The sequence below is a fragment of the Enhydra lutris genome, unplaced genomic scaffold, assembly GCF_002288905.1.
Source record: "Enhydra lutris kenyoni isolate GAN:26980312 unplaced genomic scaffold, ASM228890v2 scaffoldscaffold3, whole genome shotgun sequence".
Taxonomy (NCBI): domain Eukaryota; kingdom Metazoa; phylum Chordata; class Mammalia; order Carnivora; family Mustelidae; genus Enhydra; species Enhydra lutris.
The window spans coordinates 69,040,524-69,067,942 of NW_019154087.1; the positions used below are offsets into that span (position 1 = coordinate 69,040,524).

General features: G+C 36.2%; 1 protein-coding gene across 2 annotated transcripts in view; it reads left to right on the top strand.

Moving 5' to 3' along the window:
* The window catches only part of LOC111154722 (anaphase promoting complex subunit 10), a 285,704-nt gene that overhangs the window by 47,147 nt on the left and 211,138 nt on the right, over positions 1 to 27,419 (top strand). For both annotated transcript variants that reach the window (XM_022514602.1, XM_022514593.1), the window contains one exon: positions 9,903 to 10,023. In XM_022514602.1, the coding sequence (XP_022370310.1) occupies positions 9,903 to 10,023 (121 nt within the window). The remainder of the gene's footprint in view (positions 1 to 9,902; positions 10,024 to 27,419) is intronic.

The following is a 27,419-nucleotide window of genomic DNA, read 5'->3' on the forward strand; positions in this document are numbered from 1 at the left end:
TGTCATTTGGTCTTCTATATCACTAATTCTTTCTTCTGCCTCATTTATGCTTGCAGTAAGAGCCTCCATTTTTGATTGCACCTCATTAATAGCTTTTTTTATTTCAACTGGTTAGATTTTTGTTCTTTTATTTCTCCAGAAAGGGCTTTTATCTCTCCCGAGAGAGTTTCTCTAATATCTTCCATGGCTTTTTCGAGCCCGTCTAGAACCTTGAGAATCGTCATTCTGAACTCTAGATCTGACATATTACCAATGTCTGTATTGATTAGGTCCCTAGCCTTTGGTACTGCCTCTTGTTCTTTTTTTTGTGGTGAATTTTTCCACCTTGTCATTTTGTGCTGATAAGAATATGTGAAGGAGCAAATAAAATACTAAAAGGGTTGAAAAGACCCCAGGAAAATGTGCTTTAACCAAATCAGAAGAGACCCCAAATCGTGGGTGGGAGAAAGTGGACAAAAAGAAGTTCAGGGAAAAAAAGAAAATTAAAAAAAGAAAACAAATAAAGAAAAAATATAAAAAAGAAAAAAAACATATATATATATTAGAGTGGTGACTAGAACAGGGTCACTCACTTAATTTTGTGAGTATTTTGGTCTCTTAGAAGAAACTACCTCCCAAAATTTTAAAGAATGAAAAGCATATATAAGGGTAAACACATTGAAGTGATGGAATATGCCTATAAAGATGAAAAAGAAAAAAAAATATATTTTTTTAATTTTTAAAAAAGCAGTTGATAAAATTAGTTGGTTGGGAGAATAAAGAATAAGTGGAGAGAATTTGCTCGGGCTGGAGACTAGAACAAGCTCGGAGCTAGATTTAGGGTATATTTTGATCTATTAGAAGAAGTTGTACCCCAAATTTTTTAGAAGAAAAAACCCTATGTGTACACAAAAAGTAAAGTTAGATAAAATGAAGGATAAAACATGACTATAATAATGAAGGTTCAAAAAAGATTATTATTATTTTTATGAAAGGTATTGTTAAGATAAACTAGTTAAAAAACGTTAAAAGAGAAAAGGGTAAAAGTTAAAAAAATTCAGCAGAAGAAAAAAAATTTTTAAAAATTAATTAACTGCAAGACTAAAGAATCATGGGGAGAAAGCCATGAATTCCATGCTTTGCTTTCTCCTCCTCTGGAATTCTGCTGTTCTCCTTGGTAAGTGAATTTGGTCTTGGCTGGATTTCTTGTTGATCTTCTGAGGCAGGGGCCTGTTGTAGTGATTCTCAAATGTCTTTGCCTAAGGTGGAATTGCACCACCCTTACCAGGGGCCAGGCTAAGTAATCTGCTCTGGTTCGTTTTCGGAGCTTTTGTTCCCTGAACGCTTTCCATAGAGTTCCGGAGGACGGGAATAAAAATGGCAGCCTCCCAGTCTCTGGCCCGGCAGAGCCGAGAGCTGGGGGCCCTACTCCTCAGTACGCCCTCAGAGAAAAGCGCTCAAGCACTCCCATCTCTGCGCTCTGAGCTCTCCCAGCCTGTGACCACGTGTCTCTGTCTCTGGCCCACAGCTCCCCCTGCAGTCTCTGAATCCTGCAGATCCCTTAGCTCCTCCAGGGGGTGTCTCCCCAGATCTTGTGGGGACCCCACTCACAGAGCAGTGGCCTGTGCCACGGATTACGGTTCAAGGTAACCCCGAGTTGAGACTCACTATCGGCTCTGTCTCTGTAGCCGTCTTCCCTGGTCTAACACCTGCGAACTCTGCGACACTCAGACACCCACAATCCTTCTGTGACCCCGCAGGACCTGGGGCCACGTTGTCCCCGCATGGGCTTCACCCCGGTTTAGCCTCTGGAATGATGTCCCTCAGCAGAACAGACTTAAAAGTCCTGATTTTGTGCTCCGTTGCTCCACCGCTTGCCGGGAGCCGGCCACTCCCTCCGCGGTCTATCTTCCCGTCGCTTTGGATTCACTTCTCCGCCGGTCCTACCCTTCAGAAAGTGATCGATTTTCTGTTTCTAGAATTGTTGCTCTTCTCTTCGATCTCCTGTTGGATTTGTAGGTGTTCGCAATAGTTTGATAAGCTATCTAGCTGATCTCCTGCTACCTGATGTCGTCTCAGCCTGCTACTACTCCACCATCTTGACTCCTGCCTCCCTATTTTTTTTTTTTAAGATTTTATTTATTTGACAGACAGAGATCACAAGTAGGCAGAGAGGCAGGCAGAGAGAGAGGAGGAAGCAGGCTCCCTGACAAGCAGAGAGCCCAACATGGGGCTCAATATCAGTACCCTGAGATCCTGACCTGAGCCAAAGGCAGATTCTTTAACCCACTGAGCCACCCAGGCACCCCTTGTCTTTATTTTTAAGATGTATTTCACCAGATACTTAACTGTAGGTTGTTTGTTTTCTTTAACATTTTAAAGATGCTCTTCCATCATTTTTTCTGATACGAAGTTTGTTGTCTTTCTTATCTTTGTTTCTCTGTATTTAATGTATCTCCTCATCCCCTCTGCCTGCTGCTTTTAAGTTTTTTTTTCTTTATCACTATTTTTTTTGAAGCAGTGTAATTATGACTTATCCCGATGTGGATTTCTTTGTGTTTATCTTTCTTATAGTTCATTGACCTTCATGAATCATTGGGTACTTTTCATTGAATATGGAAAAATTTTGGCTATAATTTCTTCAAATGATTTCCATCTAACCCCCTTTTTTCCTGAGACTTGAATGACATGTTTGTCTGCTTTATACTGTCTCACAGATCACTGACATTCTATTTCTTTTAATGAGGGATGAGATGTTTTTGTTTTCTATCGTTAATTCTGGAGAGTTTCTGTAGTCATATCATTATGTTCACAGTCTTCTGCAATATTTAAACTGTTCCTTACATCCAGTGAATTTTTTATTTCAGATTTTTTTTCATGTCTACAAATTCCATTTTTTAAAAATATTTTTCATCTCTCCATATTGTGCTCATGTTTTAATTCTTGGAGCATCTTTATAACAGACTATATTTTCCACATTTATTTCTTTTTTTTAAGAGATTTTATTTATTTGAGAGAACACATGACAGAGAGCACCAGAGAGAGCCCGAGTTTGTGGGGGAGGGAGAAGCAGGACCCCCACTGAGCAGGGAGCCCGATGATGTGGGGCTCAATTCCAGGACCCCGGGACCATGACCTGAGCCAAAGACAAATGCTTAACTTAACAAATACTTAACCCAGGTGTCCCACAACATTATTTTCTATTGCACATGCCCTTCTACAGCTTTGCTACTGCCTAATCAAGAGATGGCATCTATGTCTCCTCGCTTGAAACTGGTCAGGCCCTTATGGATCTGTTGCCTGAGAATATGGATGTTATGACAATGTTATTTCTAAGCCTGGGTCATAGAAAGTATACAACTTCTACCCTGTTTTCTCTCTTTTTTGCGATTCTCTCCCTGATACTCCTCTACCATGCTGTGAGAAAACCCACATCAAATGGGGAAGCCCATGAGGAAATGAACCAAAGGCCAAAGCCTTAGCTAATAAGCTCCCAGCCAATAACCAGCACCAGCTTTCCAACCATATTAGTGAGCTGTCTTGGAAGCAGATCCTTTAGCTCCCAAGTCAAGTTGCCACACCTGATGCTGTGTAGAACTTACCTTCTGAGCCCTGCCCAAATTCCAGATTCACAAACAAAATAATTTTTTTAAGTCACAAGTTTTGAATGGTTCATTATATACCTGTAGGTATTTATATTTTCTCTTTTAATTTCTTATCTTTTGATTCTGTCATCTCTGTCTTTTCCATATCTTTTTTTTTTTTTTAAAGATTTTGTTTATTCATTTGACAGACAGAGATCAGAAGCAGGCAGAGAGGCAGGCAGAGAGAGAGGAGGAAGCAGGCTCCGAGAGCCTGATGTGGGGCTCGATCCCAGGACCCTGAGATCATGACCCGAGCTGAAGGCAGAGGCTTAAACCGCTGAGCCACTCCGGCACCCCTGTCTTTTCCATATCTTTATTGACTGATTTTTTCATTATGAGTTACATTTTTCTGATTCTTTATAGTAATTTTTTAAAATTTTATTTATTTATTTGAGAGAGAGTGTGAGAGAGAGCATGACAGGGGAGACAGAGGGAGAAGCAGACTCCCTGTGGAGCTGGGAGCCAGATGCAGGACTCACGGGACTCTGGGATCATGACCTTAGCCAAAGGCAGTAGCTTAACCAACTGAGCCACCCAGGTGCCCTCTTTATAATAATTTTTGATTGGATGCAGGATTTAGTAAATTTTGTTGAGTGCAATCTATTGTTTTGTTTTAAAAGAGGGTTGGACTTTGTTCTGGCAGGCAGTTAAGTTACTTAAGAATCAACTTGATCTTTTTTGAGGGTTGATCTCTTTATAGTGGGACTACAGTACCTTTTACTGTCAGGTAGGGTTCAGAAAACTTTTTTTGTAGTAAGATAGGTAGTAAATATTTTAGGCCATGCAAACCATGCTGTAGGCTGTTGCAGATGCTCAAATTTGCTGTGCAAAGCAGCTGTGGACAGTAGGTAAATGAATGGGTGCTTCTTTGTTTAAATAAGACTTTATTCACAGGAGTAAATGGTGGGCCACATTTGGCCCGTGAGCACTGTTTAGCTGATCCCTGCTCTGGGGCAGTAGTTCTTTTAAGTTTTTTGGTTTTACAAACTTTTATCTGGGTCTCTTTTGCTTATTTTTTGTATCTGTCAGTATTTACCATATTAGAAATTGTAGCTGAAGTATTTTAGAGTCTTTATTCATCCCAAATTAAATAATGATTAACCTATTATATGCTTGCATGAATAACATTTTTTTTTAATGAAAAATAACTATCTCTTAGAAAACAAAAAATAGAGAGAATAATGTTATCCATTTACTTTTTTTGGTGTGAATGTCTTTTGTGTTTGGCTTAAGAGAGAAGAGCTGGAGTCTCATATGTGCTTCTTCGTTAAATCTTTTGCAATATTCCATTTCAGATAGCATTTGAAATACTCTGCCGTGTACTCATAGGAGAATGATTCTGAAAATGGCAAGTAACATCTTGGGATTATTAGAAAAACAGTTGAGACCTTGTTGATCCCCTGAAAAGGTCTTCTAAGACCTCCACAGGTGCCCAGACCACACTTCAAGATCACTTACCTTGGGCAAGATTAACCTAAAGTATGCTAGGGCTTGACCCTTCTGGGATCTCAAACGAATATGCTAGATAATAGAAGAGGTATTCATACTCTCCACTTTGGTTTTTGGGAACTCCAGTGATTTCCTACTCTTTGTGACCTCTGGGAATTATTAGCTGTTTTCCTGTAATGTTTCTTTCCCAGCAATGCTGTTCTTTGCTTGTCTTTGTAGAGTTTCACCCTATGCATGTGCAGGATACTCCATGCAGACTTCTGGAGTTTTTCTGTAGGTTAGCTCCTTCCTCAACTTAATGAGACTGAAGGATTCTATTAGACTGTGCCCTCCCTGCATTGCAGTCTAGAAATTGCCTTCAATCAGAAAGCACAGTTGTACATAGTGCTCACCTCATTCATAGCCATTCTCTCAGGATTCTTAATGCTGCCTGTTGTTTAGTGTCTGCAGATAGTCGTTTCATTTGTGGTTGCATTTAGTTGTTTATGTTGGGGGTAGGGCTAAGTCCTGTAACAGTTATTTCTTCATGTGGAGACATCCCTGACTGTTTGTTTGGGTTTTGTTTTTAACCATATCTGTTGAAACAATCACACTGAGGTCTAATGTTCCTATTAAAACATGATATTTGTTGTCTTAATCTTCAGTAAAAACTTTCCTTTTAGTATTCTGTTTATATTGATAAAAAAATAACTTGTACACAAAGGGGACGTTTTCCACTATGGTATGAGGAACAATGGGGAATGTAATCATTTATTATATATGTAAACCATTTGTTTGCCTTTTGTATTAGGCAACTATGTGGGCGCTTTATGTCTCAGTTTCTTAGTTATAATGTATCTAGAATGTTAACCGGGAATGATAAACAGAATATTACAACTATTTTGTTTTTTAGTTTTAAGTCTTGTACCTCAGGAGTTAGTAACTACTCTTACATACAGTAGTCACACAGACATAGATTCAAATTCTGAGTCTGTGCTTTACTGGATGTATAAATGAGACTGTTTGCTTACCCTGAATCTGAGCCTCTGTTTCCTTATCTGTAATGTGGGCATGATAATGCTGTATTAAATAGGAATAAGAACGTTTAGCAATACAGCTGCTGCTGTTGCTTGGGTTTTTGTTTTGTTTTGTTTTGTTTTTGTTTTTGGTAATAGAGCTTCTAATAACAGTGCTTTAAACAAGTGTAAATTTATTTTCTCTTTCTCTTCAATAAGAAGAACCTGGCAGTTCAGAAGTGGTATGACAGCCCATAGTGTATGCATTGTGGACCCAGATTCCTTCTCTTTCCATTCTACCATTCTTAGCTTGAGTTCTATCCTCAAGGTCACCTCATAAGTGCTTGCTGGAATTTTACCCATCATGTCCGTGTGCCAGGCAGCAGGAAGGAGTAGGTGGGGAAGGTAAAAGGGGGCATTTCTTCCTTTAAAGAAACCTTATAAAATATAGTCATTTGATTCAAATCTTACTGGCCATAACTTAGTCATATGGTTATATCTAGCTTTAAAGGAAGCTGGGGAATATAGTCTTTTAGCAGGAGGCTATGAAGAAGGAAGGGGAAAAGGGCTGTTAGGTTGGCATCCAGGAGCATCTGTCACTAATGTCTTCTCTTTCAATTTTATGGGTTCCCAATGAATTGAGAAATTATCCAGGAGTCAGTGGGTGGAGTCCAAGATATCATTCTTTTAAAACTGACAAAGCTGATTCTTGAGAAAGGGGCTTATATTTGCAGTTAAGTGTGTTTCCTAATATTAAACCCTAGCATTAAACAGACTTGTCTATCCAGTCATGAAAGTGCTGGGCCAGGTAGAGCCTACCTCTATTAACTTTGTGGCATGAAGGAACAAAGTCAATGTGTGTGTTCTGCCAGCAGGTGTTTCTCAGCAGAAAGGGAGGGGTGGATGAGGACTAGAAAGGCTGAGAGTGTTACATATGGCATCAGAAATGGGGAAGTGTTATCCTCTCTCTTCTCCCTTCCTACAGTACTTTATCCTAAGCGTTTAGCATGGTGCTTGCATTGAGTAAGCGTGCAGTATGATGCTTATTATTATAATGATGATTTGAGCAATTCGAGTAGCCACCACGATGTCTCAGGAACCTGTGCATTTAATCTTCCCACGTGCGTCGCTATTTGACACGTAGCTTGGTTTCTTTTTCTGTGCCCTATTATTTTTTTATTTCACCGTGAGATAAAATTGATAAATAATTTTAAAAGGCTGTATAGGTACCTTTTAGAGTAACAGTGTTTAAACTTTCATTGAGGTCATAGTTCCCTTTACAAATGTAAAGCAAATTATACATTATGCTTTCCAGGAATACATGGGTCTTAAGAACTTACGGCAGCTAAAATTCAGATACTGCCATATTACTGTAAACTGGTATCAATGACTATTGAATAAGTACAATTAATTAACAGGAATGCGAGAGTGGTTAAGATCATGTGAGGCAGATGGATAGACAACATGTTTCAACTCCAACTGTGCCTACCGCCTAGCTTTTACCTTAAGCCAGTTAGTATTAACCTGGGTGTTACTGTTTTTCTTGTTCTAAATCAATAAAATGAAGTTGGTAATAGCATCTATATCCAAGGTAGAGGAGTGAATAGAAGCCTTACTTCTGGGCTAGAGTATCCACTTGCTCTTTTCTTTTGTTGCTGTTGTTTTTATAGTCATTATTGTTGTTACCCTTCTTTGCCTTTCTCACTTCACCCTGATTGTCTTGCAAGTTCCAGTGACTTAAGTGCTCTTGAATTTCATAACTTGGAGATAAAATTATTCTGAGCAAACAGCTTGGCCCTTTAGATCTGTTTTTGTTAAAAAAGGAAAAGCAAAAGTCCTCAAGGGTAATCTTCATGATCTTTGATCTTTCCACAATAAGAAAGACCTTTCACAGCCTGCTTCTGGCTCATCAGGGAAAAAGATCTTTTGGATGCCCTTCAAAATTTTCCCTTCTTTCTTTGCTTCCTCTCATGTCTCCTTTCTGGCCTGGGAGAAAGAAAATATGTCAGTTTGATACCGCTGGCCCCTTCTGAAAACCTGGTAATGGTATTTATCCTGTCAGCAGTTCCTGGGTATTTAGTGTTTTATATCTTGATCTGTCTTTATTATTTGAGGAAAAGTTCTTAACTTTCCCCATTCCTTTCTGATGAATAGCTTGGGTTATAGAAGTTTGGTCCCCTCACTAAAAGCTACAGATCCCCTGCTGTTTTTATAGGTTGACTTTTGACACAGACTACTTCTGTTCAAGGAGCTCATTGTTATTAAGTTAGTGCCATTTTATACCAGAACTTAACTTTTAAAGCACATTTAATAGACTTCTTATTGGTTTTTTGGTTGATGTTTAAAATTGTCTAGTGTTTTTTTTTTCCTAATGACCCAAATAGCACATGCTCAATGTAAAAAAAATTATTCAGAAAATATATAAATCATAAAGAAGAAAAAAAAGCTCTCCCATAGTTCTACTCCACCAAACTAGTCACTTTTACTATTTTATATAATTCTATCTACATCTATCTATATTGTATGTATATAAATATATATAAAACATATATACCTATACATATATAGAGATTTATATGCTTTTCAAGTTTTTTTTTGTTTTCCCCAGAATGTAGTCCTTCTATATATACTGTTTTGTAATCTCCTTTTTTCCCCTAACCTATATAATGTGTTTGATTGTTTTAAATAGTTGTATAGGATTTCATAGAGTGGATATAATTTACTTAGCTAATTCCCTATTGAGATGGATACTTAGGTTGCTTATGATTTTTCAGTAATTTAACCCCAGGATGGTAAACATTTTTCTGCATCCATTTTTGAGTAGTTGTGTTATTTTGGTTTTCTGATGCATTCTTAGAGTTTAATTCATGTGTCAAAGGTTGTATACCTACTAACTGATTATGAAAGTACCTTTTTCTAATCAAATTTGGGTGTTATCAGTCATTTTATTATTTTTCAGTGTGATAACAAAACTAATGTCTGAGTGATTAATTCCTATTTCTTGTGATTATTAGAGATTAAACATATTTTCATGTTTTTGGCCACTTGCATTTTTTTCTGAGATTAATTTTGTGTTATATAGTCTTGCTTTTTTTCCAAAGATATGTATATTTTGAAAACGGCAGAACTTTATTTCTTGAGATGTTTTAAAATTATACTATTATATATTCTATAATATATATTTACATATTATAAAATTATATTACAAATGATATTGCTTTTGCTGGACTTAATTTCTTACTTAGCTAGTTATTTTCAAGTATTGACATAGGAAAGAAATTAACTAGTAAAGAAAACCAAGCTTGTTAGAATAATTTATTTGTCTAAAATACAAATGAAGAGAATTGAAATTCTTTTTTTTTTTTAAAGATTTTATTTTTTTATTTGACAGAGAAATCACAAGTAGACAGAGAAGCAGCCAGAGAGAGAAAGAGAGAGAGGGAAGCAGGCTCCCCGCTGAGCAGAGAGCCCGATGCGGGACTCGATCCCAGGACCCTGAGATCATGACCTGAGCCGAAGACAGCGGCTTAACCCACTGAGCCACCCAGGCGCCCGAGAATTGAAATTCTTAATGCTTATTTGCACTTTAAGATACCTAGTTTGGTTTAAATGTTTTTAATTTGCTCACATCTGGTTCTTGACCATGTTTTAGATAAGAGATGCCTATATAAATGTGTATTGTATTTTTACTTGTTGTTCATTTTCATCATTGTTAAAATGAAAGGAATTGGGAATTGTTAATTGAAGTACTCATTTTAGCAAACTATGATCAGAAGATGCTTGGATATAATCTTTCCACATGATAAGGAGCATGTTTTTATTTTATTGCTTTTAGAAGAAAAACAACAGTGAAGACATTATGTATTTATGCAGACTACAAATCTGATGAAAGCTATACTCCAAGCAAGATCTCAGTCAGAGTAGGAAATAATTTTCACAATCTTCAAGAAATTCGGGTATGTTTTTCACATTTTAAAAAAAAATGTTCTGTGACTCTTGCTCTTTAGAAAATAGTTACATTTGACATTAGATTAGACAGATTAAAATGTTAATACATAAAAGGAATATTGTTAATACTTAAGAAAGCATTTTTAATTTTTTATATTTAAAAAATTTTTTGATTCATTTGTCATCTTATTTTTTTCCTAGTGTTTTATTACAGAAATTTTCAGATGTATAGAAAAGCTGAATTGTATATAATAAACCGCAGTATACTCACCTCCTAGAATCTATAATTATCAGTGTTTTGCTATATTTGCTTTATTATTAACTGTCCATCAATTCATCTAATTTTTATATGCATTTCAAAATAACTTGCAGAAATTTGTACTTATCACCCCAAATACCTCAGCGTAATATACGATAACCGGAGTTTTGAATATACGCTTCAGGTTCATTTTTTAAGGTACAGTTTATATGCAGTTTCCACAAATCTTAAATATATTTATTTGTGAGTTTTCACAAATGCAAAAACGTATCTGTAACCCTGACTCCTGTTAACATATAGAATATTTTCACTACCCCATTAAATTTCCTCGTATCTCTTCCCAACCAATCTCCATCTCTATCCTACTCTCAGAGGTAAGTCTTGTTCTAATTTTTTTGTTTGCTCATTCATTCATTCGTTCATTCATTTATTATATAGATCATTTTATTCTGTTCTAGCATGTCATATAAATGGAATCACAGACGGTATAACTTATTGTGAGGCTTCTTTCACTCAGCCTAATTTTTTGACAGTCCATCCATGTTGTTGTGTGTATAGCAGTACTTCATTTTTCTATATTCCTGAGTTATACTCCATTGTTTGAATATACCCCAATTTATTTATCTGCTATATAACTTCAAAGCTATCAGGATAATGCTTTTGTGACCTGAATGTTATTAATGCTAAAATATTTACATTTCAGAGATACTTCCAGTGAGTTTGAACTTTGTACTTGAAAAGTTCTGGCCCTTTGCATCTTTTCTTGTCAGAAAGTCATTGAGTTCAAATAATCATTAAAATCTTTTGAATTAGGTGATTCTGAGAGATCTGGGAAGCACCTGTGATTTTTGAAAGACTTCCAGCCAATTTGTGGCCTGGACTCTTATTTGAGTTAGTGTTTATAAGACTCTGTCTCTACATTTATATTTCTTCCCTGAGTTAGTAACAAAATAGCTTAATAAGAATCACATATACTTTCATTACTTACTCATTAAATGCAGTGTTGTTTCTTTGTGAAATTTGTTTATGTGTTGACAAATAAGGACATTGTCACTCACAGATATTTTGTTTTTTTAATTTTTTCATCCTTTGAGGTAAGTTTGCAACTTTTTTGAGATGACCACCTGGTCTTATTCCAGTTATCTTCCTTTACTTTTAAGGAATGTGAAATAAGTCAAGCAGAAAACAGAATTATCATATGGTTTCACTCACACATTGAATATATGGAATAGCACAGAGCCATAGGGGAAGGGATGGAAAATGGAAGGGGGAGAAAATCAGAGAGGGAGATGACCCATGAGAGACTATGGACTTTGGGAAACAAACTGAGGGTTTCAGAGGGGGGCGCATGATGGGGTCGGCCAGGTGATGGGTATTGAGGAGCGCACATGTTGTGATGAGCACTGGGTGTTATACGAAACTGATGTAGTGATGAGCACTGGGTGTTATACGAAACTAATGAATCATTGAACAGTACATCAAAAACTACTATACAGTGGCTAACTGAACATATAAAAAAAAGGAATGGTCCTATAAATTTTCTTGACTACGAATTTGTCTTTAAAAATATCACTCTAAGTAAAATATTCTTTTTTTCGTTTAAAAATATTTATTTTGTGTGACCATACTGGTTAATTGTACTTTCCATGCTTGAATAAATTCATAAATAGATCAGTTCTTCATTTTTCTTTGTCAGTTTCTTCATTTTACCCAGGGCTTTCTTCATTCAGAATATTTTAGATTCTATTTATTACCATAATTACATTGGGCTTTTTGCTAGCCCTTTTAGTCTTCCGATACATTTAATCTGTGTTTACTGTTTTAAGGACTTGAGATATACTTTGTTAAATATTTTGTATTTATCACTCTAAGTATATTCATATTGAGCAACCTTTTGGGAATAGAGCTGGCGTTTTTTGGTGTAAAATTAAAGGTTTATCATATAATCCCTCTGGCAGGTTGAATTATGTGACACTGAAAATAAAGTTTGATCGAAGCTATGCGGCATATATTTGAAATGTCCACTAGATGTCACTGTTGTCCTTTAAGTGCTAGTCTCTTAATCTAGATGTTAGTAAGACCTTAAGTAGTCTTCGTTGTAACTCGTTTTTCTCAGAGTATATATATTCAAATATTCTTTGATGCATTTTGGGAAATGTACATCTTCATACATGACTTCCAGGTTTAAGTGTTAAATATATATTTTGTATTCTTTTGTAAACTGGACAAACTTGAAATATTTGGACCATCACAGAATAATTTTAATCTAGTTTTTGCTTCTGTTATATCATTTAAGTACTGAAACATTAGCCACATAGAATAAGGGCTCTTTTAGGTAGTCTCTTAATTTTATTCCAAGTGTGTTTATATTTCTGTGTAGTGACCACATAGCCTCATGAGACCAGTAATACTAAATATTACCAGGTGATAATGTAAGTTGTTTTCCTGAAAAACTTAATGAACATACTGCTTTTCTGCCACAGTTCTCACTAAGGAACCATAATTTTTGGATTTTGCTTTAAAATATTAGTGCCGCCTTTGCAGCTCATGATATAAAGTATACTTTATCTTTTAATTATACATCTTTATATGTGATTTATTCTGTTTACCTTTTTTCTAAGTTAAATGTTCTGGTATTATTTTGTTTTTTAAGGGAAGATAAGCAGATCATGATTGTATTTTCTTATATTACTACTCTATAGGATGTAAATTGTTATTTTTTAAAAATCTTCTAACTCAGATACTAAGACAAATGATTAAAGTAGTGTTAACTTTTATGAGGCTTTTAGAGCCATCATTTCATTAGTTATAGGACTGATTTAACTGAGTGGAAAATCCAACTAAATCTTTTTATATTTTTCCATGGAGGGTTGCCTACGGGAAGGTGTAGTATGTATTGAAGTGTTTAATGGGTTTTCCTTTTTTACTAGAAATTATGGATTTGTTTACTTGAAACACTCTAAAAACCTATTTTCTGTCATTTTATTATTGATTTGAGTTGGTAACTTTACAAATATTTAGTTCAGGGCAAGAAAAGCTAATGGCTACCCTATCTATCAAAAAATTATTCTTTTTCTATCATATGTTTTCCTTCATTTCAGTTATAAAGCACGCTATTCTATCTTGATCTTTGTTACCTCTGTTGAAAAATCTCTGAGAAGAGATTAAGCCTTCCCTTTACTCTTTGAGGATGCATATTTCAACCTCTGTACCTGAGGAGGGACTTACAATGGAAATAAAGTTTAGGCTTTCTACTTAATGGTTATAAGATACTCAAACTAGGTTTGGTCGGATAGAATGCTTTTGATGCCAAAACTGTTGAATAACTTCCTTGATAACATGATGAATTCATTTATGCCACTAATTCTACTTTTTCGTTTTTAAAATTGTCCACTCTACAGTAATTGGGAACCAACACCTGAGAACATTTCATGAGGTGTTTGTGACTTATTGCTTCCACACAAACTACTTTTTTTTTTTTTAACACAAACTACTTATATGTAGAAGTGAGGACTTAGCATTTCAGAGTCTTTATGGCACTATCTTCTCAAAATACATCATCTCAGTTGTGTAATTTTTGTGCAAGAAGTCATGTTCATCATATTATTGAAATTATTCCACAGAAGTTTTCAAGTAAAGATAAATGCTTTTAAAATTTTTATTTAGCTATCTACCTATTTATTTATTTATATTTATTTTTTTCAAGTAGACTCCGTTCTCAGTGTGGGGCTTGAACTCATGACCCAGGAGATTGAGATTCCTGAGCTCTATGGACTGAGTCAGTCGGCGCCCTGCTTTTAAAAATTTTTAAACCATTTGCCTTTTAGCATTATGTTTTGGTTTAATGCTGTTTTTTTTCCTCTGCCCTCAGAAGGAAAAATATGTGCGAAGGAAATGTTTTGTCATTTAGAGTGAGAGATGAAAGAATAGTCTATCTTAGATGTAACCATTTTATTTTTAACGATTTTTATTTATTTATTTGACAGAGATCACAAGGAGAGAGAGAGGCAGGCAGAGTGAGAGTGGGGGAAGCATGCTCCCTGCTAAGCAGGGAGCCGGATGCGGGGCTCGATCCCAGGACCCTAAGATCATGACCCGAGCCAAAGGCAGAGGCTTAACTCACTGAGCCACCTAGGCGCCCACTTGTAACCATTTTAATATCGTAGAAAACATCTCCAGCTAAGATTCAAGAAAACAGTCCTTTTCAGTTTGCCGGCTATTTACCTTTTAAAAAATGATTATAGAAATTTTTGTACTTAAATATGAGACTAAAGTGAGTTATTAGATATAAAATGACAGCTCTCAAAATTATTTCTATACAGTTCTGTAAAAAACAACTTGTTAACTGAAGGTTAAACAGGTATTTTCAGCATATGTGAAAATTGTCCTTTGATCCATTGTTAGCATTCTGCTTCTAAAATTTGTGGCCTCAAAAGGATAGAATATTAATGGAGCACAAGATTGTGCACTTAAGTGAATTTTAAGTTTTGTTTTTTCTTCAGATAATAAAGCTGTTACCAAAGTTGTTTTTTTTTTTTTTTTTTTTTTAAGAGGATGCTTGAAACAAGTCTTCAGTGTTAAGAGAGCAGAAATATTTTTCTTTTCTTCCGTGTGGGCAAGACTTTTGGCTCTTCCTGGTGTCTTGAATCAGTAGCATGGCTATGGGAGTCCATATTTGGTACTTTGACAAAAGTGGTTAAAAAGTCAGCTCTTCTGTTAGCATAACATTTGCTATTATAATTTGAGTTCTGTTAATGTGTGTGGTAGAGTAAGAAGATGCAGACAAAGTCTCTGACTCTATCCATCGATCTTAAAATCTACTTATATTTACTTTCTGATGAGGGGTCTGTTTTAAACAACTTGATATAAAGTAGAATGATTTAGGTGGTACCTATAAACATAAATTGATTTGATAAGACAGTGTTTAATTTATTGAGCCTTTGAAAAAAATAGTTTTGCTGAATTTAGCTAGTTTAAAAGAAAATGTTTTCAAAAATTAGCTTTTATAACTGACCCTGGGACATCTTCGACATGAGTGTGGAATACTTTGTTGTGATGCAGATAATTTTTAGGCCAGAAATGTTATCTTCTCTTATCCCTCTCAAAAAGTAACATACGCAATTTTTATAACGTTATTCATGATTATATACATTACTTATTTCCAAAATGGAATTAAGATGACTATGCATTTGGGGTTATTTCCTTTTGAATCTAAAATGTTACACAGTGGAATATTATATATATTTTTTTAAAGATCTTATTTATCTATTTTGAGAGAGGGGGGAGGGACATAGACAGAAGGAGAGAGAGAATCTCAAGCTGACTCGACAGCAAGTGTGGGGACCCATGTGGAGCTAGATCTCCTGACTGAGTTTATGACCAGAACCAAAACGAAGAGTGGGATGCTTAACTCATTGAGTCACCCAGGCGACCCTATATATATTTTTAAGAGATTAATACTCTTGTAACTTTTGGTTTTTTGTTTGACCACAAACTTAGACTGCAGAGGTGTAATCTGGCATTCCCATTACAAAACAGACTCGTGCTTTATTCATTAGATATTTATTTATGGCCTTTTAAGTGCCAGGCACTATATTAGATACTGGGGATACAGTTAAAGAGAGTCACTGTTTCTGCCCTTAAGCCCTTATTAGTTTGGTGGAAACAATAGGCAAATAAATAATTACAGTAGAGTATAGTAAATAAACACATGGGACTATGTGAATGCAATGGAATATTAGAAGCAATGTTTTAAAATTTTTTTCTAAAAGAGGTGATGGTTCACCTGAATCTTAAGGATAAATATAAAGCCTTCTCAGGTGGGGAATCACGTGGAGGCATTTTAGAGGGGGCACAACATATATAAAAGTATAGAAACAGGAGCACATGGCCTAATGGCAGAACTGCAAGTAATTTGGTATTTCTGATAACTGGGTAGGTATGGGGGAGTGGCAAGAAAGACTGAAGTGTTTATTCATTCTACACATTTATTGTGATGATAATGGTAATATGGCATCTCTACATAAGGAGTTTACATTCATTCAGGGAACAAATGTGTAATTGTTACATGAAAATACATAGACAAAAATCAGATTTTGCTTACTGTAAGACTTCTAGGGATTTTAGACTTTAAATGAGGAGATAAAATTTAATCTCAGAAATGTTGGGGCTGGACAATGTGAAGACTGAATAGGTAGTATCCAGGTGAAAATTATGAGGATTTAACCAAAAGGCCATGGGAATTGTATTCAGAAGAAAGGGATGTATGTATTTAAAGTAGAATCAACAGAATTTGTGACTGATTATTACCTAGGGTATAGTGGAAGTACGGGTTGGGGTTCAAGTAGTTAGAAGAGGGTATCTAGAATTCTTCTCATGTTTGGCATCTGGTTGAATGCTGTGTTAATCAGAAATGGAGTACAGAGGTAAGGACCATTGGGGATGGAGAGAAAGGTTAAGCTAATGAGATTAGTTTTTGTCACTGATTCCTGGTAGATGGAGGGCTTTTCAGGGGGTAGTCAGGTAATTGGATCTGAACTGGGGGGAAAAAAGTCTAGGTTAGAGGTGCAGATTTGAGAATTATTAGTGTGTAAGTAGAAGCTTAGGTGTGAGTTCTGATTCATTCAGGGAACATGTGTAGTAGAAAAGAAGACTGCTGGGGCTCGAACTGTGGAAATGCCAGTATTCAAGGGCTGGGAAGAAAAAGATGATTCAATGAGAAAAAGTTGAGAGGAGCTGCCAGTGGTGAGAAGAAAATCGAGAGACAGTTGTCACAGAAGCTAGGAATGGTCAGGAATATCCAGTCAGATAGGGACTGAAAGCTTCCTGCCTAAGCTTGTGTTACATGTTTTAATAGGCAATTTAATGCAATTATGTATTAAGGCGGCTTCTGCAAGTAGTTTAATCACTCTTTGGAGCAATAGTTTCTGCATTTATAGATTGGAGACTAATGAAATTATTTAATAGCAGGAATTCAGCTTTTCCTACCCTAGTATTTGGGCCAAGTAAGAAGATTCTGAAGGGAATTCTTGTTTTGTTTCATAACGCTTTGAATGGGAAGGTTTTATACTGTGGATGCATACTTCAACTTTGAAGTTGATGAGGTTTCTTTGAAGAACATTGTGCTCTAGAGTCGCTTTTCTCAAGTGCTCTTTCACAGTGGTTATGGAAGAACTGCACTGTTCTTTTAGGCAGAGTGACAGTAGTAACAGCCAAGAGCAAAGAAAACAAAAAACAAAATTAAAAACCTTGGGGCGCCTGGGTGGCTCAGTGGGTTAAGCCTCTGCCTTCCACTCAGGTCATGATCTCAGGGTCCTGGGATCGAGCCCCATATCTGGCTTCCTGCCCAGCGGGGAGCCTGCTTTCCCCCTCTCTCTGTCTGCCTCTCTTCCTAATTGTAATCCCTCCTGCTGTCAAATAAATAAATATATTTTTTAAAAAAAATTAAAAACCTTTATTTAATTGCATGGCAGGATACAATACAATAAAAATTTGTGCTTATGAAAATGAAAATGCTGTGGTTTCAGAGATGCAGATTATCAACCCCTTTTATATAAGGAAAGCCCACTTAGTGAGTGTGACCAGCTCAACAGGATGGGGGAGGGAAGGGTGCCTGGCTGAAGACTTTGCACAGTGTCAAAAACAGTAGGCCTTTAATAAAAGTTGTCAAATAAGTAAGTATACTAGCAGTCGGTCCGTATACTTGCCACTGATCCGTGCTTGCGTAGTTTGCTTCAAAAAAGATTATTTGGGCAAGTCTGATTCCTTCTTTCAAAAATTAAAATTTATTTATTTTTATTATTTTTTATTTATTTTTAATTTTTATTTATATTTATTCCTTCTCTCAAAAAACATAAAATTTACCATCTTCACATCTTTAAGTGTATAGTTCAGTAGTATTAACTGTATTCACATTGTTGCACAACAGATACCCAATTTTTTTTTTCATCTTGCAAAACTGAAAATGTATATCCATTAAACACCTCCTCCTCATTTTCCCTCACCGTAGCCCTTGATAACCACCATTCTGCTGTCTGATCCTATGCATTTGACCACTTTAGATACCTCATGTAAGTGGGCTCATAGTATTTGTCTTACTGTGACTGGCTTATTTCACTTAGCACAATGGTATCAAGGTTCATCCAGGTTGTAGTAGGATATGTTCCCTTTTTAAGGATAAATAATATTCCACATTATGTGTATCCATCCATCTGCTGATGGACCTTCCACAAGACGTGTGAATAATGCTGCTGTGAACATGAGTGTGCAAACATAAATGTTTCTTTGAGACCCTGCTTTCAGTTCTTTTGGGTATATACCCAGAAGTGGGCTTGCAGGATGAGATGATAGTTCTATTTGTAATTTTTTGTCCCTCTCAGAAATTGGCAAGTTAGCAGCAAGACTTGATACAGAGTTAGTGATATGGAGAGGGTGGGAAGGTCGAGGGCCATGCACATTCTGAAGTTTTAAAGTTAGAAGAGTAAAGACTATGAGATATGGGCGGAAGTAGGGTGGTGTAGGATGAATAGAGTGGATGCCCGGACACAATCAGATTGACCAGCAGAGAAAAAAATAGAGTTGAACAAATGACTGGTGCTCCCAGTGTTCATTTGCTGACCACTGTGGTACCTGGTTATTTACTTTCTCTGGGGTATGTAAACTTTTTAGTAAGCCCCCTTTCCCTGGAGAAACTTTTGAACACAAATTTCTTTATTCTTGGCAATTAAAAATGGCCCTGATTAGAATAGAAGGAGATGCAGTAAATTTTGCTGAAATCTGCCTGCTGAAAAATTTTATCTTAATTTTAAAGTGTATTTTAATTGAGGTCAGTCCACTCAGGACCTTCATTTTTTCCCTCAGCCTCTTATTTTATGCATGGGGAATGAAGAATTAATCTCTAAAAATTAGAGGCCAGTAGCAGATTTTTGATGAGATCAGTGCTATGTTTGAAAGAGAAGAATCTGTACATGAATTTTGATTTAGATTGGATTGACCATCACAGAACTGGTTTTTGAGTCCTCTTGTTCACTGTTACTTGTATTTGTCACCTCTACTGTTGATTCAGCACTCTCAACACGCATGTCACTGTGCTAAGCAGTCACCACTCACTATTTCATTCTGTCTCCAAAGCTCAAGTGGTGATCAGATGTTGTTATTATCCCTATTCAGGGAAAGTTGAAACTTAGGTTACATGGACCTTTTGCTATGTGGCTAACTCTAAATGTGAGAATGTTAGAGCTGAAAGAAACTTTAGAGGTAACCTATTTCATCAAAAACTTAGATGCTAAGCAGTCAGGCAGGTAATGTAACAGCAAGATTCCATGCCTTTATGCAAAGGGGGCAGCTTCTTTGTGGTTTCAGCCTTTATGGCCGTGGAAATGTAGGCCCAGTGTTGTCAACCTTAAAGTTTTTAAAGAGAAATCTGGATTTGAGTGTAAAATTTCCCAGTTTTTAAAATATGCTGGGCAAACAGGGTGGGTCCACAGGTTAGCAGCTTCCAATAAAGTACAATCCCATTATTTTACAAACGAGACCTAGAGGTGGCGTGAACTCCCCGATGTTCCACAGCAAGTCAGTGGTATAGTTGGGAATCAACATGCATTATATATTCCTTCCATTTTTTCCTTAAAATCACATTAGATTATAAATTACCATAATATTTCCTTAAATTTTTCAGAATAATTGAAGTGTGGAGCCGAGGAAATGAGCTAATGACAGGGGATAGGTTGACTGTAGAATTTCGAAATGTATCTAAAAATTTTTTCTTCCTCAATATATTCTATTGAAAATTGATACTGTAATGCTGATGCTTTTGGCATAAACATTTGTAAATATTTGCTTTTCTTTCTGTTGATTGTTTCCCTTAATGATTGCATAAAGAGCATTAAACAGTATAATTTGGAGCAAAAAATTTCTAAGAATAAAAGAAAAAAATCTCCAAGCCTCTGAGTAAAAGAGTGAGAATATTGAAGTTGAAACTGTGGGAATATAAGCCAATTGATTCTTTCTTTTCTGGTCGTTTTACCTTCATAAGGGAGTTAAGAAAAATCATCATTCTGGGGTTTGCACATTTGGGGGTGGGGTGGGTGGTTTTTTGTCTTGTGTTTGCAATTACAGTTGATGGTAGAAAACAGAAACAGTAGCTCAGCAATCTCAGCAACATTTTCAGAACAAATTGTCTACTTTGTAATTAGCTTAGAATGATAATTAGCTAATTGAATGGTCCACAGCTAGTCTTGATCTTGGTGCTTAATTAAGTAGGACAGAGGCACTGGGCAGAGGCGACCCCTAAGGAACTCTGATGAGAAAAGATCTAGATTCAAACTAAGTGGTACCATAACTTTAAGACAGTAGTAGGGAAATTGTCCAGATAATGTGTTAGCTCAGTTTTTATTTAGCCTGAAGTCTTTTACCTCATTCCAAATTAATATGGTGTTTACTAAGTAGCTGTATGAATTTTTTCTTACTTATTTTTGATAATGAAGAGTATAAGTTCTTGCTGTGGGGGGCACCTGGGTGATTCATTCAGTTAAGGGTCCAACTCTTGCTTTCTGCTCAGGTCATGATTTCGGGGTCGTGAGATTGAGCCCCACATCAGGCTCTGCACTCAGTGGGGAGTCTTGCTTGAGATTTTCTCTCTCCCTTTCCTCCTACCTGCTGTGTTGCTCTCTCTCTCTCCAAATAAATAAATAAATCTTAAAATTAAGTTCTCGCTCTGGGTCCTATATATCCCATAGGGTCCATCCTTTGCTACCAAACAAATAAATTTACCACATAGTGACAGGTACCTCAGGTTAAAAATACATAATATCAAGAGAATGAGAAGATAAGCTACAGACTGGGAGAAAATGTTTGCAAAAGGCACATCTGATAAAAGACTGTTATCCAAAATATATAAGATACTTTTAAAACTCAACAATAAGAAAGCAAACAAGAGGCCAAAGGCCTTAATAGACACCTCACAGAAGAAGATTTGCGGATGGCAGATAAGCATATGAAAATATGCTTCACATCATGTCTTCAGGGAAATGCAAATTAAAATGAGATACCACCACAAACATATTAGAACAGCCCAAATCCGAAACACTTACCGTGCCCGATGCTGGCAAGGATGGGGAGCAGCATGGGCTTTCCTTCATTGCTGACAAGTATACAAAATGGTCCAGCCACTTTGGAAGACAGTTTGGTGGTTTCTTACATGACTAAACATACCAACCATATAATTCAGCAGTAGTGCTCCTTGAAAACTTACATCCACCCAGAATCCTGCACATGGATGTTTTATAGAGTTTTACTAATTGCAAAAACTTGGAGACAACCAGGATGTTCTTCAGTAAATAAATAGATTAATAAACTGGGGTACATCCAGACAATGAAATGTTACTCAGCACAAAAAAGAAATGATCTGTCAAGCCATGAAAAGACATATTCCTAAAAAGTGAAAACAAGAGTTTGTATAATTCCAACTATGTGGGATTATTTGTGTAATTTCAACTATATGATGTTCTGAAAAAGGCAAAACTATGGAGACAGTAGGAAGATTAGGAGCTAGGAGTTGGGGGGTGGTAGGAGGGATGAATAGGCAGAGCACAGAGGATTTTTAGGGCACTGAATACTCTGTAGGATACTGTAATGATGGATACATGTCATTATACATTTGTCCAAACCCATAGACTGCACAACACCAAGAGTGAACCCTAATGTTGATAATGAGGGAGGCTCTGCATGTGGTGGGGGTGGGCAGGAGGCTTATGAGAAATCTCTGTACCTTCCTTTCAATTTTGCTGTGTATCAAATTGCTCTAAAAATTGTTTTTTTCTAAATAATTTTGTATATATATGGTACTCTCTATCTCTTTTCCCACCTCTCAGGGGAACAAGTTTTCATAGGGTTTGACTGGCATGTTGAGTTAATCTGAAATAATTACAGCACGCTGGCAACTTCTGATTTCCCTACTTCTTCCCTAAGACTACATACTTGCTGCAAAGCAAGTGAGATTTCATAATAATGAGTACCCTAATATTTTTTCTATAAGATAGGAGAAATCTCCAATTTTATAATAGAAATCAATAAAATAATTAACAACGAACTTATAGCCAGTTACTACTAAAATGCCATTTTAGTGTATTTATATCTGTTTTATCTGTATTTAGAAAGCAACTTTGAAAATACACAGATTCTAATTCTGTAAAATGTTAAGACTAAATAGTGTTGTTTTTTTTTTAAGATTTTATTTATTTATCTGATAGAGAGAACACAAGCAGGGGTAGTGGGAGAGTGAGAAGCGGGTGAGAATCCCACCCCAGGATTATGACCTGAGCCGAAGGCAGATGTTTAACGACTGAGTCACCAGGTGCCCCTAAATAATTTTATTTTACTCTAATTTTAAAAGAAGAATCCCTGTTAACATAATCTTATATTCTTTAACTTAACTGAATTTCAGTTTTGTATGAGTTAACCTAAGTATTCAGATTCAGTAAACTCCTCTGAAGTTATGGAAAAGGTACTCTTTAGTACCTTTTAGTACCTATTTAGTAGTAGATAGTGTATAGATAGTAGTAGTAGTAGATAGTGTGTTTAGAGTGTGTGTGTGTGTTTAAAGATTTTATTTATTTATTTGACAGAGAGAGGAAACACAATCAGAGAGAGAAGGAAAGGCAGGCTTCAACACCAGCAGAGAGAGAGGGAGAAACAGGCTTCCCTGCTGAGAAGAGAGCCCGACGTGGGGCTCGATCCCAGGACCCTGAGATCAGGCCTGAGCCGAAGGCAGAGTCTTAACCCACTGAGCCACCCAGGTGCCCTAGAGTGTGTTTTTGCTTTTGCTTTTTCTTAATTGTAGTGAATCTAGCCAGTCAAAAATATTGTTTACATAGTTTGTCTCCTTTTATAATAGTCATATACAGTAGTAAATGTGGCCTTTGACTTATTCCTCTAATTGCTGTTTCTTTGAGATTCATGAGAAAAGTGAATAGCCCTTTTATTTTTTTTTAATATTTTTCAAAGGTTTTATTTTTTATTTGTCAGAGAGAAAGAGAGAGAGTGCACAAGCAGAGGGTCGGCACCAGAGGGAGAAGCAAACTCCCTGCTGAACCAGGAGCCCAGTGTGGGATTTGATCCCTGGGATCGTGACCTGAGCTGAAGCAGACACTTAACTGACTGAGCCACCCAGGTGTCCCATGAATAGCCCTTATAAAAAATACTGCATCTGTTTTCATTGTCCACTAAGTATTATACTCATTTTAGATATAATTGCTAAAACCTCAAAACTTAGTCTGGAAGCTCTATTTTCCTTTGTTTTATGAATTACAGTTAACGGATGTTATACACAAATCTTGGTAAGCAATGACTGTGATGCCAGTAGTCTTAAAAGCTTATTCTTCCAAGAGTTGAATTTCCTATTTTTTTTTTTCCTTTTTCCTTTTCTGTTTTTTAAATTGGGAACTGCTTGAAAGACATCATGTTCCTGACCTATTATAAATGCTGTATTTTGGCTACATTGTTTTGTAAAATTGCTTTTAAAGAAGTTCTCTTGAGGGCGTCTGGGTGGCTCAGTTGGTTAAGTGACTGCCTTCTGCTCAGGTCCTGGAGGCTGGGGATCCAGTCCCACATCTGGCTCCTGCTCAGCCGGGAGTCTGCTTCTCCTACTGACTTCTCTCCTCTCGTTCTCTCTCTCTCCCCCTCTCAAAGAAATAAATAAAATATTTAAAAAAAAAAAAAGTTCTCTTCAGTGGTATTCCATAGGCCTACATTGAGGCATATAGGAAATTATAAAATCTATTATTGCAATTCTGTTAGGAATATTGTTGAGGATGTAGTCCGTATCACAAAGTGGTCTTTTAATACAGATCCAGAATAAAAATACCCTTCCAGTCTGGATTCAGGAGAGAGCGTTTTAGTTATTATAACACACACACACACACACACACACACACACACACACACACACACAGGTTCCTCTACTCAAGACCTTTTAGCTTAGGAACTTTGGTAGATATGAAAAACGTCCTGTTGAGAGGGGACAGTGGTTGGGTGGGAGGAATATGGCAACTGTGTTAGTCACTGATAGATGATATTAGCGGTTGTTTCTGTAGTTAAAAATTTGCACAGGTGATAAAATGGACTTAATGATAGCTCTTTGGAAACTAATGTGTTTATAAGTAGGAGAACCTCTGCACTGTGTCAGAACCAATAATGATATCCACTTTGCTTTGACTGCCAGGAACCAGGGAGCCAAATTTGTGACCTGCTTAATAATTGTATATACGTTTTTGTGCAGTAATTATATCCTTCTGTCAATTGTTTAGTAATTTTATGGAATATTTCTTTTTCTTTTTTTTTTTTTTTTAGTTTTTAAATTACATTTAACAGACAATGTTATATTAGTTTCAGGTTTTAATGTTGTGATTCTACACTTCTGTATATCACCTGGTGCTCAGCATAGCAAGTGCACTCCTTAGTCCCGTTCACTTATTTCACCCCTCCCCCATCCATCACCCCTCTGGTAAGCATCAGTTTCTGCTCTGTAGTTAAGAGTCTGTTTCTTTGCCTCTCTTTTTTCTCCCTTTGCTCATTTGTTTCTTAAATTCCACATAAGTGTGAACTCATGGTATTTGTCTTTTTCTGACCAACTTATTTTGCTTAGCACAATACTCTCTTGCTCCATCTGTAGTAGTTGCAAATGGCAAGATTTCGTTCTTTTTTATGGCTGAGTAATATTTCATTGTGTGTGTATATTTACTATATATATGTATTTATACCACGTCTTCTTTATCCATTCTCAGTCAATGGACACTTGGGCTTCCATAATTTGGGTTTCCATAATTTGGCGACTGTAGATAATGCTGCTATATATATATCAGAGTTGCATGTATCCTTTTGAATTAGTATTTTTGTATTCTTTAGAGAAGTACCTAATAGTACAATTGCTGGATCATAGGGTAGTTCTATTTTTAACTTTTTTTTTCCTTCTGGCAAGTAATAATCATTTTTCATTTTTAAGTTTTTATTTAAATTCCATTGAATTAACATACACTGAAATACTAGTTTCAGGCATACATTTTAGTGATCTAGTACTTCCTACAACACCTGGTACTTATCACTTACTTTTAACTTTTTGAGGAACCTCCATACTGTTTTTCAGAGTGGCTGTACCAGTCTTCATTCCCACCAACAGTGCAAGAGGTTTCACTTTTCTCCGCATCCTTGCCAACACCTGTTGTTTCTTGGGTTGTTGACTATAGTATGCCATATTTCTTATCCAGCTGTCACAGATCTCTGATGGCTTACACCAGCACAGGGGTAATATCTGTCTTGATCATCCTCGTGCCTAAGTACCTGGCACATAGGTATTCAGTTAATAGTTTTGCTTTTTTTTTTTTTGGTCTATGCAATGGCCCTTGTATTTCCTTTAAAAATAGTGGAGGGACATTTGTTTTAGCTTTATTGAAGAAAAGGGCCCAAAGCAGATTATTTTTTAAACCGATTCTACCCTTGCAGCCCCACTTTATGGTATAAGCATGTGATCTTAGAGATAATGACTGAAGGGAAAGTAATTTACTGGGGAGAATCCAGGAGACTCATAACTTACCTCTTATCATGACCCAAACATGATGAGCTCAGGTTAAGTATGTTAAGGAAGGCACTTCAGAGAATGAGAACAAACTGAGGAATGAAAAGAAATCTCTGTCTTCACTCATATACCTTAGTATTTTAGGTAGCTGCTTCACATTTAAGATAATAAAAGTATAAAGAAATCAAAATTCTTCTCAGCTAGTTTGTAAAATCTAGTTGTTAAGTGTTAGCTTTATCTATTTAAACATTTTACTGTCTCTCTGAGGAAGATTAGTGAAAGACATTGAGAAGTGTTCCTTGCTTTAAAATACTTATTTTCTATGAAGAGTTGCCTTGTGTTGAGAGAGAATTGTCTAAGGCAAATGTGGGATTCAAATTTGAAAATTTTCTGTTGACTGAGATCAGGATTATCAGTGGCATGGAATTATCATGACTCATTGAACTCCATTTAACCTGAATTTGTAGTCATTTGAAACTTGCTGCTATTCCCTGGAGTCCTGTTGTACTTGCCATTGAACGCAGAGTTCTCTAACCTTGGCTTACAGGGGCAAAAACCCAGTCTGTTTCATAATCTGCAATCTGGGTTTTAAATATTGTATTCAAAGTGGGACAGAAGGATAAGACCTAAGCCAGAGGAAGGAACATGTTTCTAGATTGTCTTTGCCACATGCTGCTTTAATCACAGGTTTTGTAGTCAGCTCAGAGTTGCAGTTTGGTACTATTACTTCTTTATTTTGTGATTTAGGGCAGTTTCTCTGTTCTTTCTGAGCCTCTGTTTACCTTAAAAAATGAGACTCACAGTACCTGTTTTGTTTGGGTGGTTGTGAAGATGAAATGAGATTAAGCTGTGTAAAAACATCTGCAACATATACCAGACACAAGGGAGGTTTCTCAGTCAATATAAATTTACATCCTTCCATATGTCTTTTTTCTTTAGTTTTGTAATGGTTACTTTATCCTTACTCATTCATCACTGCACAAGTTTGGAAAGTGCTAGATAAATGTGTCTTCTCTTTATTAAGGGATGCTCCTAGTAATAGAGAGTAAATAGGTTGTCTTAGATTCAATGCCTTACTATCAGGTCTGCATGTGAAGTTTTTTTTTGTTCCATTAATGTTGATATTTTACATTGCAATATCAATTGTCCAGAGTTGGACAGAGCATATATCCCATTCAGGTTTTCTAGTTTTTGGTTTTTATTCTAATGGAGTTTCCATTGGCAGTGGATTAAATATTACAGATTCAGTTCTTTGAAACTACAGCGTCAGTGGCACTAGTATTATGTGGCTTTTAAAAAGGAATACATAGTTTTAGCAATTTTAATTTTTCTGATATGATCCAGGTAATAGCATAAGATCTGTTGGATCACATGTTGATCCATTGTGTCAATATACTAGATCTTTCTTTACAAGTTAAGGCAGTAGTTTGCTAACTCGGATATGTCCTTTGATTTTGTACTCTTGTTATTGAAATTTTTTGTGCTTATGGGATTTATTTTTATTTGATTTCTTTAAAAAGTAAACAAAGCTGACCTAATATTGATCACTCTGAATTCTGCTTCTCAGCCCTTCTACT